This window comes from Pygoscelis adeliae, unplaced genomic scaffold, assembly GCF_000699105.1.
Source record: "Pygoscelis adeliae isolate BGI_AS28 unplaced genomic scaffold, ASM69910v1 Scaffold45, whole genome shotgun sequence".
Classification (NCBI taxonomy): Eukaryota; Metazoa; Chordata; class Aves; order Sphenisciformes; family Spheniscidae; genus Pygoscelis; species Pygoscelis adeliae.
Window position 1 is genome coordinate 5776928 of NW_008825114.1, and position 12141 is coordinate 5789068.

The 12141-nt window shown below is 40.3% G+C and overlaps 1 protein-coding gene across 1 annotated transcript in view; it reads left to right on the top strand.

Annotated features, from left to right (window-relative positions):
* The window catches only part of ADAMTSL1 (ADAMTS-like 1), a 468861-nt gene that overhangs the window by 322538 nt on the left and 134182 nt on the right, over positions 1-12141 (top strand). The window contains exon 6 of the mRNA XM_009328162.1: positions 8969-9095. Within this exon, the coding sequence (XP_009326437.1) occupies positions 8969-9095 (127 nt within the window). The remainder of the gene's footprint in view (positions 1-8968; positions 9096-12141) is intronic.

A 12141-nucleotide genomic window follows, 5' to 3' on the forward strand; every position in this document is an offset into this window, starting at 1 on the left:
TTTCCCACCTTGTCTGAAGCCCTGGAGGAAAATGGCCTGCATTTTTCCACTGTGCAACACTCATTGCTCTAATATTAGAGACTACTCTCATTCATGCTTGCTACTGGTAACACTGGGGATCATGTGCTTATTTTGACAAGAACCCATTTTTCTGCACTTTAATTTGGCATATTATCTAACCGTGAAAACTCTGAGACCATAATTTCCAGAAAGAGATTTTTACCTGTATTGCTGTTTTGCATTCATACATAAGGACTGAAAGTGCCTGTCATTTGCCCATTTGATGGCAAAGTAGAGAAATGAATGGCCTTTGTTCCGTTAATTCTCTACAAACAGGCATAATTTCTGTTTCTACCAGTGTGTACTAATTTTTAGAGGCATTCGGTCTCCCATGACAGCTTCCAGTAATGATCTTTTTCTTCTGCCAACCCTATGACAAAAGTCAGGTTAAAACAAAGGAAAGCACTGGGGATAAAAGAGTCTAGGTATTTACATGTTGCTGGGATTTCAGTCTCCTGTAGTTCAGCTATTTCTGGCTCCTGTTTGTAGCTCTTTTTTTTCTTTTCTGAGCTATAAAACACCAGAAGAAAAATGCAAAAGGTGTAATAATAATGGTATTATTTATGCCGTTATTACCCCATTATTATGAGGGTAGTTTTTTTTCCTCAGACATGTAGAAGGCATTATAACAGGATCAGTTCTAAGCTGTCTTTCAATTCAGCCCATCCTTTTGGCATGATGGCTTTTCAGTTTCTGATGTCTGCACCAAGCTCCTGGGCCTAAATGCTCAAAATTAATCCATCTTTTTTTAGAGTGTATTGAAACCTACATGCCTTTTGGGGAGATCACATTTCAGAAAGTACTGAATTCTTGATTTCTGATGGTCAGGTGCTTTTGAACTGTGTCAGGCTGAACAGCTGAACTGCTGTTTGAACTTTTTGTCTAATACTCTCCATCCTCATCTACCTCATGTTCTGTGGATAACAAATCTTAATTTTGTTTTCGTGTTGATGAGTATCATTGTTCTGAGATGAAAGAAGTAGCTTTTCCCCCAGCATGACATCTTTCCAGCACACAGAAAGGAGTGGGGTGGAGAACCTAATGACTCATAAGTGTAACAGCCAAATGCTTAAATTGCTATCATTACGCCAGGTAACAACATTTTTGTGGCAGAGAGTGGCAAGGAAATGGGGATATGTTTATTGTGTGAAAGAATCTGCATTTGCATTATTAGAACTTCACTCCCCTGCCCTATCAGTTTTCCACTTCATGGTCCAACAGAGATTGGCACCACTGCAGAGGTATTTTGTTCTAGTCTTTCAGCAGAAACAATACCTGCTGTTACTCCCAAGTAGACAAACTGTCTACTGTGGGTATGGCTGACCAGCAGCACACAGAGCACCTCCCTTTGCTGGGGGTGAAGCACATTGTAATTTGGAGGCTTAGCAAAAAGAAGAAATTCAAAAGAGCAGTTTGGAGACTCCTAAGAGTTCTGTTACAGTTACCAGGAAGTAATCTGTGTCCATGTATTTCCTTAGCACACCTGAAAATCTGAGGTGTGTGGAGTAGCACAGAGGGTTTACTGCTGTATGAAGATGGCAAGATGTCCATGCTGGCTGGGTAGTTTTGAGTGCCCACCAAACTAGATGGGTGGTTCTCACTGAAGACCATGGCAAGGCTTCTAGTTACTGTGAAGATCCAGGACAGGGGGGGCTGCAGGTGTTTTAGCTAGTTTCCAAGTGTCTTCTATTACAGCCTGCATGCACTCCTTTTAACACTGAGCAGCAGGTTGGAATACCATATAGGCTAAGCAATTTCAGCAGTGGCTTGGGGACATGCAGTCTCTCTCAAGTATTTGAACTGTGCGTGAAGTCTGTTCCTTGAAAACGCAGATTATGTGACTGCCTGAAGCACCAGAAATTCTATGCTGGCACTGTTCGTAGCAAGGCACTGCGGCTGGATCCCTATTGATCCAGCCGACAGAGGACCGGCTCCTGTCAACAAAAGAAGCCTGTCTGAGAGAAGGAAGCTTGTACACCCAGCAGAAGAGAGGTCTGAGTGGCAGTAGCAAGCATGTTGTGAAGTCACCAGGGCTGACAAAGGATCACAGTCAAATGTATTGTGTCACAAGTGCTAGTTAAATGCTTTTACAGTTTAGTGCTTCATAGTCTAGGAGAAGAGAATATGTCCAGAGGGCAGACCTGGTTGAATTTACTTTTGGTTTCTCAAGCACGTTGTTATGAGGAAGCTGAAGGACAGCTGCCTTGATGAGTTTTGACTTATAATAGCCTTTGCAATCACCTTCTGTTGTAGTATTTTCATCTTCTACAAAACCTGGCAAATCTTTCCTCTAGAAATGCTAAATAAGCTATCTATCCAGACAACATGTGCGATTCTTCTGGAGAAAATCAAACATTTCAATAACCTACTATAGAGCACTGACTAAAAAAAAAGTTAGGGTTTTTTGTTCTCCTCCATCATTAAGAGCACAAGCATGAAAGAATAAAGCAGAAACTCATTCTTACTCTGGCAGAATATGGACATGTGAACCCAAATCCAGCCAAAAACAAACAAAAGTTTGAATGAAATGGATAAGTGAATGTGAATAATCACAAAAACCTCTTTTCTTCCTCTTGTCATCTGTTTATAAACTCTTGGAACTTAATTCTGTTTAAGTGTTGCTCCTTACAGAACAGCAGCCTCTGGATTTCTGTATCATCAGAGAATGAACTAGATATGGCTTTGTTTCCACATCTGTGGGCTCTCCTATGTTGGCCCGCACAATAAATTGGTTGGTTATGTATGACTGAACCTGAAAAATTCAATCTTTTTTTATGTAGGAAGATTCCTTCTAATGAAATTTGTGTATAAGGATAGGAGTTGCCTTTTTCCTGCATCCAAGATTTTAATGCCTCTATAAATCCTCATTTAGAAATTGTAGCTTTTAAATTTATATAATTGCTTCTTTTAAAATCAAGAGTAGTTTCAGAATGAGGTTACATTTATTCTTTTCCCTGAGGAAAACCTGAGAAATAGGAATTTCTCTTGAGTTCCTTCTCATGCGGGGTGTTTGCTCTTTGCTTCTAGAGCTTTTACTGAACCACTGATTCTCAATGATGTATTGTGTCTGCTGCTCAGGTGAGGCTCCATGAGGGTCTTGGTCTGGGTTTAAAAATAGTAATAGCAGAGAACCCTGGCTAGCTGGGAATGCTAGGCTGATAGGGTAGATACCGAGCAGGATCTGCAAATCGGTTCCAGTGGATCAGTGGTAGATAAGGCAACAAGCAATAACAAATCACTGAGCTGGCCAGCCACATGCTTAGTATGTTGGAAGGTGGATCTCAGTCACTCCAGTGGTTATATTTAACAATTTGGCTACCGATCAGTGACTAAAGTTTGTTTACACTGCCTGAACGGTTGCAAGTTTTGTTTGGCTCAAGTGCCAAGCAAGTACATTGACTGCACGTGTCACTGGGGCTGCTGTTACCAGCACAGTTACAAACTGCCTTGCCATTGTGAAAATCATCTTACGGTCTTCAATTATAGTTGCTGATTGTGCTGTGCTTGCACCTAAATTCCTTGGGACATAGGAGGATCCTGCCTGGTGCTTGGTGCTGCACAAGATTGCCTGGCACAGGATAATGTCGGCAGGCTGTGCCAGAAAAATGCTGAGGCTGCGAACTGTCATCATAAGATGTCAGTGAACTGAAGGCCAGATGTCACTTCAGCAGGGGTTGTGAGTCCCTGTATCACAGACACCGGTCCAGTTCCAGTTTGCTGTACAGCCCGGAGCTTGTTCTCTCCACAATAATTTAAAGAGTACAACAACTCTTCATCCTGATTGTAAAACAAGATTTTGGACCCAGTTGAAAGAGCGGCTCTGATCCAAAACTTTCTTCAGCTGAGCAGTGGCAATCAACACGAGTCCCAGATTGAGCCCCACATTAGTATCCATGTGAAGGGCAACTTTGTTTTTCTCAGATTCTCAGAACTTCTTGTGTTTGAACTGCAGACATGCCCTTTGAAAAACAGAGAGATTTATTTATAATTGGCTAGATTTGCAAGCTTGCTTTATTACATTATTTCCTGCCCAGAGTTTCTTAATACTTAATAGAAATTATTATGAAAACTTCTTACTTCAGGGCATTTCCAGGCTAGCAGGGCTGAAGCAGAACCTGTCATTGCTGGTCCAGTTTTATTTCTGGAAAAATCTGCTAAACTGAGCCAGAGTTCATGTCCAGAAGGGGAATACATACACACATAACATTTGTGCACGCACTCAGTGAGTTAGTTCCAACTCCTGTTGTGGGACTTTCAGCCTGATGCCTTTAAACTGTACATGAGCAGTTGCTCTGCTAACTTGATGACCATCTTTTTTCTTGCAGTGTCCTGTAAAAATTGTTTTGCATATGTATCTCAGAATCAGGAATATCCTTATTTTTCTGTTTTGCCAACTCGCTGGCTGCCAGTGTAGTAAAAGTGGGAGTGCAGGGGAGAATCAAACTCAGCACGAAGTATGGGACTTCAGCCTAAAACGTAATATGGAACCTTTACCTCTGAGCAGAACTGTGGTATTTTATGCCAGAAAAAAATACAGGCTCGGCCAACTAGGGATTAGCTGTTATTATTCCGGCTTTTTGTTGCTAACTTTTTTATGCTAAACCCATAAGAAGAATAAAAAATCAACTCACTTTAGAGGTGGTAAAGGACTGGGCAGGGAGTTGGTACTCACCTGTGATTTCCTCACTCCAGTACTGCATGACTGACATCTTCCATATCCCGCGAGACCTCCAGAGCTCTGCATGATCTGCCTTCACTGCTATAAGGGTATTTAACCACAACAGCAATAAGCTTCATAGGAACACCTTTAGAAATATGCAAGAGCTTCACCCAAAGCCTTTGAACTGATAAGTGCATTTTCTTGATTTTAATGGGGTTTGGATTAGATTGTCAGGGAACTGAATGGAGCTGCTTCTGACATTTTGTGCGGTAACAATCTGCAGTTCAAGCTTCTGACCACACTTCAGCAATTTGAAACTCAAAAGATTTCAGTGTGGAAAGTCTGTGCTTCATTACCCTGCTTTAAGGGGAGGAAGCTTAACATGTAATAGCAATGAGTATGAAAACTGCTTACTTCAGAACATTTCCAGGCAGAACTTGTTGCAGTAATCCGTTTTCGTTCCTGGTGGGGGCTTCCTTCCCAGCCCTTTATGGATTGAAAAAGACTTCATATCCCTAAACCCCACAGGATATATTAAGATCAGGACTAGAATGCATTGGAAAAGGAAGTTTCCATCCCACAGAAACTTCAGAATTTCAACATTGGTTCTAGTTTCAAACCAAGATGAGGAGATGACATTTCAAAGCTTTTCAGAGAGTGAAATACTCCCCAGACGTCTGATTCAAAAATGTCAGTATTTTGTTTCAAATTGTGTCCACCAAACCATTACTCTGAGCTGTAGATTAGAGGTACAATATCGCTATTCACTCCTTTGCCTACCAAGGTGATCAAGCAGTATCTTCCATCGTGCCTATTTTCATGATGAGTCCTCAACGACCCCTAGTCAGATGAGTATGCCCACAGGTCAGTGTCTCGGCAGGCTTTTCTAGCTCTGCAGCCTAAGTCAATTTACTTTTCCTGGTAGCTGGGTCTCTCCTAGTGTGTTACATCTTTGGCATCCCTGATAACAGCCATTCCAAAACCTCCCCTCTGTGTTTTGTTCACGTTATGGGTGGATGCTGAAAGAAACAGTTCTGCCTTCCTGTTCCTTGCTAACTCTCTGGAGATTTCGGGGGGGATGGTGACATATTTTCACCCATACCTTCATCTTTTGCAGTGAGTTCTCTGCAGCCTTGACAGAAAGTGAAAATAATGTTATGGAAATGACATATTCTCATCTCAACTCAGCCAAACCTATGTTTCTTCTGTTCATAGAGACAGAAGTCATTATTCTCATGAACTGTGTATTTTTTCAGGAGCACTTTAATATTTCCTTGTCTGATCTTTTGCTTTCATAAGAGTCCAGCCTATATAATGTTTTCACGTAAGAGCTACTAAAAAGTAATATAAGAGATCTGGAGTAGTGTTTTTCATTTTAAAGCATCAGTGACTCCATTGCAAACACTACCAACCATTTTACTGACTGTAATTATCTCCAAAAGATGGAAGAAGGATTTCCCTAGGTAGTGAATGGAAGAAAAAAGAAAAAAGCAGTGAACTTGGGAACATTTTTTATTTCAGGCATTAGTTAATCACCCATAAGGATTTTTAATGAAAATTTCGTACATATTCCCAGAACTCTGGATATCTATTAAGACAGATAATCTAACAGAGTAAAGCAAAATCTCTGCAGAAACCTTGGGGAGAAATAGGAAATTCATTTAATTTTATTAAAATTTCTAGTAGCATAAAATTATCTGACGGACTACCAAGTACAGGAAGAGTAAAAGACATTTTGTAAATACCTCATAAGTTTTGGTGTTCACAAGATGTCTCCAGTTTGCTCATACTTCCATTTGAAATACAGCATTTCAGCAAAAGAATTATTTTTATGCTATACATTGGCAATGGCTGTCTATCTCAAAAAGAGCAACGAACCTCAATATAACTTCCTTTCACACCTGAGATTTTCCTGGCAGTTTCCTCTACAAGTTGTGACCTAGCTCCAAATTGCTCAATTTATAAATTAACTTTAATCAGAGTACAGCCCATGGCAACGTGTGAGCTGATGATTCATAAAGTTAAAAAGGCTTTAAAGTAGTACAGGCTGGTTTTGAAATTTGTTGCCTCATACCTGGATTTAACATCGAGCCCTTTTCACATCCAGGCAGTTCACATGTTCTTTTCAAAATAGGCAAAGGCATGCAGATTTGGATACCACCCTAGACAGAACCATTGAGTGAGTATAACATATGTTATGAGCAGATATGAAAGGGAATTCTGGCCTTTCCTCCGATATCTGAGTTCCTCAGCAGAACCTTACTCACTGTGGGTGCTAGTGAGCTGTAATGTGCTTGAAGGAAATTAATCTGATTTGTAGGCATTATGTCATACAGTTTTCAGATCATGCAAGCCATTTTTTTCACATCTTGTCTATACAGAGACATTCATGAAAGTTAAAGCAAACCAGCCTGTGTATATCAAAGGTGGTTCAGCTCCTGTATGGATATTCTTACTGAGAAAAAAATAGACCTAAATCTTGCATGGAATCACTCCTATAATTTATGTATCTGTACTTGGAAGCTTTGTATGGAGTAGTCACAGTCCAGATAATCTTAACTTTGCTTCAGCTATGTAACCATTATTTGCCATGGTGTTTCTAATGTGATAAAATGTCTCTTGCAGTCTTGGTATGACTAGATTTTCAGGGAAATGTATAATTTATGCTTGACTGTTACTCCATTAGGCCTCATTAATTCCCCTGGAGACATCATAATATAATGCAGAAGCATAGGAGACTGACCCAGTTCTGACCCAGTAGAAGTGGGTAAAGTCAAAGAAATTTGATGATAGCTTTCATCAAGCCTGAATCTAAACCAATAATGATTTAAATTAAATTAATTCTACTATCAATATGACGGATAACCAAGGAAACTGCTATTATGCCACTAGAAAAATAATGATGTTAGAAACAGCAACTGAATTGCTAAAAGTAAATAATGGATATTAATCAAAGCCTGCATTTTCACAGGCAAGTGAAGAGAAAGTGTCAAACCCAGAAGTACATCTCACCCTAGCAGAGATCTGCAATTCTGCGCATGTAGATTTGCACAAATAAGGAATATTAGTCTGAATGTTTAAGTGGGCAAGTTATACATGCAGCTTTTATGAGCCTGGATGATAAGTGCACTGTTTACTCTTATCAGTTTCTAGGACCCAGGTCTCTGCTTTAACTGAAAATCACAGATGCAGGAAAATTTAAGGCTGAAATAAGCACTTCATTTAAAATTCCCTGTGTTTATATATACTCTCTGTCTAAGAGTCTTAGCATGAACTCTTTAGTAGTAGAATTTATACGTAAACATTTTTTCATTGCTTACTTTGTACGCCAGGATGCTAGAAGGCCTTTTATTTTCTAGTATATATAAAGATAATTATAACACTGTATGGACTTGCTTAATTTCTTGGATTTCAATTATTTATGTGCAAAACTCATAACTTGAATGCTGAATTCAAAGTTCAAACAAAAGGCCTACATTAGCACTATGCTAAATAAATTTACATTCCATTTATTTAATTTTAAATGTATTCAATTATAAATTTATATTTGATTCTCCTGGGAACTATAGCTTTTTTGCAAACTGAGAAGCCTAGTTTATCTATTCAAGTTTTAAAATTTTGAACGAAACAAATTGTACATAAGCATAAAGCCAGTTTCAGAGCAGGTAATTGCATTTCTGACTCAGTTCTTTTGTTTTAACCATTCCCTCCTTCCTTATCAGATCTTTAACAATGTCTGAACACAGGCATTGATAGTGTGGAATGGGATTATTGTCAAACATAATTAAAACCACATGGTTTTCCCAACTGCATAGCAGGTAAAATTCCACTGAGATCTCAGCCATGTTACTATTTATCTGTGCTGCTCTTTACTTTTATCTATCTGTCTGCTTCTTATCTGTCTTCTTATCTATTTCAGGCGTTTTTCTTTGTGAAACTCTAAGAAGTGTAATTTCTGATAGGACTCTGACCAAGAAATGTTCACAATGCCCTAAAAAAACAACCTCCAACAATACTCTCCTTTCTCTGGACTGCAAAAACCATTGAGTACTAACCTGCTCACTATCTCACGTCTGAATTCAGTTCAAACTCCCAGCCACATTTGCACAGCCTCTTTCATTGCTAAGGTACTTTATGGCCCTCTAGAGATGCCGAGAGAGAAATTTGGCAGTAATTAGTTGCAGAGATGGATCGAGCAGTCAGTCAGTAGGTGCTCACATTGAACTGCACATCTTTCTTTCTTGCCAGATCGTTGGCTGTGACCGCCAGCTGGGAAGCACTGTCAAGGAAGATAACTGTGGGGTCTGCAATGGCGATGGGTCCACCTGCCGGCTGGTTCGAGGCCAGTATAAGTCCCAGCTCTCAGCAAATAAACGTAAGCTGTCCCTTCTGGTAAAGTGCCATCTTCCCCTCTTAGTGAAATATGTGTTTCTTGCAAGCTATATTTCACCCCACTCTTTCTCAGGCAGCTGGATGATCAGCTGTGGTTGTCCCCACGGTTTCTTCCCTCTAGGGTTAAATCAGGCTTGCTCAGTCTACAGCTCTGGCTGTGGTGGTGAACAGAGGATTGTGGAAATGTATCACCAGTATATTACCCGTCTTAGCTAGCTTGTTGCTTGGGAGGAGTGGGAGAACAGGAAGAGCTGGCCCTACCCACACTGTTCTGGCTGTATTAGCTGGCTAGGCATAGGACTCAGTCCACACTGCTGTGAACAGTGTGGTTTATGCTGCTTTACAGCAAAGGGGAACCTTGGGGGGATGGTGGTGCCAACCTGGCACAATGCGCCCTCCCAGACCTACACCTGCAGCATGTCTGCCCGCACGCTGAGCATGATGACTCAGTCCTAGGGTGGACTGAAGTGCCTAAGTCAGGAGGTGCCTACATGGATGGGTAAGGACAGACGTGGGTTTTCCCGCACACTGTCTGAGCCAGCTTCAACTCAGAGTGTTAAAGTAGCATTATTGTGCCCCAGTGACAGGGTTAGTTTATCCTGGACCACAGGCAGGCTTTTCAGTCTGGTTACAGCACCATAGATGGAGCTATAAATGTTTTGGGATGAGACTGGGCATATCTGGCCAGTTTGAAGGAAGGGTAAGAAGGTAGGTGCACTGTCATGCCTATGTAGACACACCGAAGGAATCATGTGTGCTATCATGCAAACCTGCCCCCAGCCCTACTCAGTGGCATTAGAGTTTAATCAGACCAGCTCTACTGTTCTGGAGCACTTTTTCCAGTGCTAAATAACACATGACCTAAAAGATTCAAATAGCAGTGTAATATCTGCTGAAGACTGTGTGTGTACACTTGTGGATTCCTATATAGATAACGTTCAGTTTCTGGGAGGAGCAGAATGAGAGGTGCTTTTTGCAAAAACTTCTCTCTGTTAGAGAATAACTGTTTAGGTATGGAGCACAGCACACAGAGCAGCAGTTAGCAGTGGGTGTGTGTTTGCTAACTGAGAGGGAGAGAGTGGGAGAAAGAAAAAGAGCGAGAGGGAGGGAGGCAGGGAGGGAGGGAAGGAAGGAAGGAAGGAAGGAAGGAAGGAAGGAAGGAAGGAAGGAAGGAAGGAAGGAAGGAAGGAAAGAAATAAGGAAAGAAGGAAGGAAGGTAGAAAGGAAGGAAGGAAGGAAGGAAGGAAGGAAGGAAGGAAGGAAGGAAGGAAGGAAGGAAGGAAGGAAGGAAGGAAGGAAGGAAGGACAACTATTTGGTATGAAGGAAGGAAAGGAATAATCCTCATAAGAGTTCCATTGCTGAGGCAGAACTGCACATTAAAGGGCAAAGGAAATAATTCACAGAAATTTAAGAATGGAATTTCACTTCATTATTACTGTTTCTGCAATGTGCATGAACAGATTCAGAAATCTCCAGGCTGCTTTAGGCATGACAGTATTTGTGAACTTTTTTGGCACATGTCTTTTCCTGTAGGAATAATTCATTGTTTTTCAGTTGCTTTGTGGTAAAAAGGTGCTCCTCTCTTTTCTACTGAGGATAAAGGCACTAATATACTATGCACAGTACTAAAATGTTAATAAAATAATGTCCCTACTCCCAATGGTTTGCTATTAAATATAAAGAATGCTATATAGGTAGTAGAGCAGATGACAGACAGCATAGTCTTAGAGTGAGACAAACATGAAAAAAATGTTAGAGAATGGATTGTTCAGACACATTTGCATGCACATAATTGTTATACAGAACTGAGGTAGATAATCAGGTTTTGTATGCACTCTGTATAAACCACGTGGCATTATTCTTTCCCCTGCTGTAGACATACATGTTGTTATACAACACAGTATGACTTTTGAATATATCAAAAGTAAGTGCTCCTTTAAATTGTCTTTTTACAATTGTAAAGGCACACTTACAGATATCCTTCACATGTGTGAATGAATATGAATTCTTTTTGAGGTTTGCTTCCAAACGGTTTATGCACATTGTGTGAAAATTTGAGATTTTAAATGTTGACAAACTTTTAAAATTCTACTCTGTGTTTATTTTCTGCATTTCTCTTCCTCAGCGCTGTTTAAATGCCTGTCACTTTGTCTGTGTCAGCATCTTGCTTATTTGTCACTGTGAACGTATCTACACAAGCATATCTGGGATCAGGGTCTGATTTATTTGCTGGAATGACTGGATTACGTTTGCCTAATAGCTTAATTCCAAGTTATCTCTATAAAATAATCCTTGTTTCTCAAGAATTATGTTTATTTTGTCTGTAGTATGAACAAGGCATTAAAAGCCTATGTGAGCCAGACTACCATGCAACATACATAAGAAAAATCAGACGGGACATGTGCAGCAGTGACCAGATAACAGCAGAGGTGTTCTGTAGGCTCACTTGGGATTTTTATTTGCCTAACAGAGCACAGCATCCAATTTTGAGGACCATGCTAGGGAAATTGGACAACGACTGTTAATCCAGCGCTGTCCCAATAGTTTCTGAAGTTGTTTATACCTCAAAACTACTCCGGACACAGTCTTGAGCTCATCATACTGAATTCATTTTCTCTTGGTGCTCATATCCAGTTCCCTTCTCCGTGCTGTTTATATCATGCAACGGCATAGGAGAAGGATAGTACCAGAAAGAAATTCACAGAGCTTTTAAACACTTAGCACCTGCTACGGGAACAGCTTCCTCAGTATTTATAGGGGTAGTATACATCTCCCAGTGGCCTCAGAAACAGAAGCATGGCAGGGCAGGAGGCAATGTGATGTTGAATTCTCTCCTACATTTTTATGAAAAAGGAAGCACCCGTGTCTATGATCTTGTTTCTATTTAAAAAAAAAAAAAAACTACAAAAGGCTTCATTCATTCCAGAAATACCCTTTTCTCTTAGTCCTAAGCTTGGGTGGTTCAATCTTTCTAAGTTGCAGGAAGTGGATCTTTCTTTTTTTCATAATATCTCCTTTTGGAAAGAGT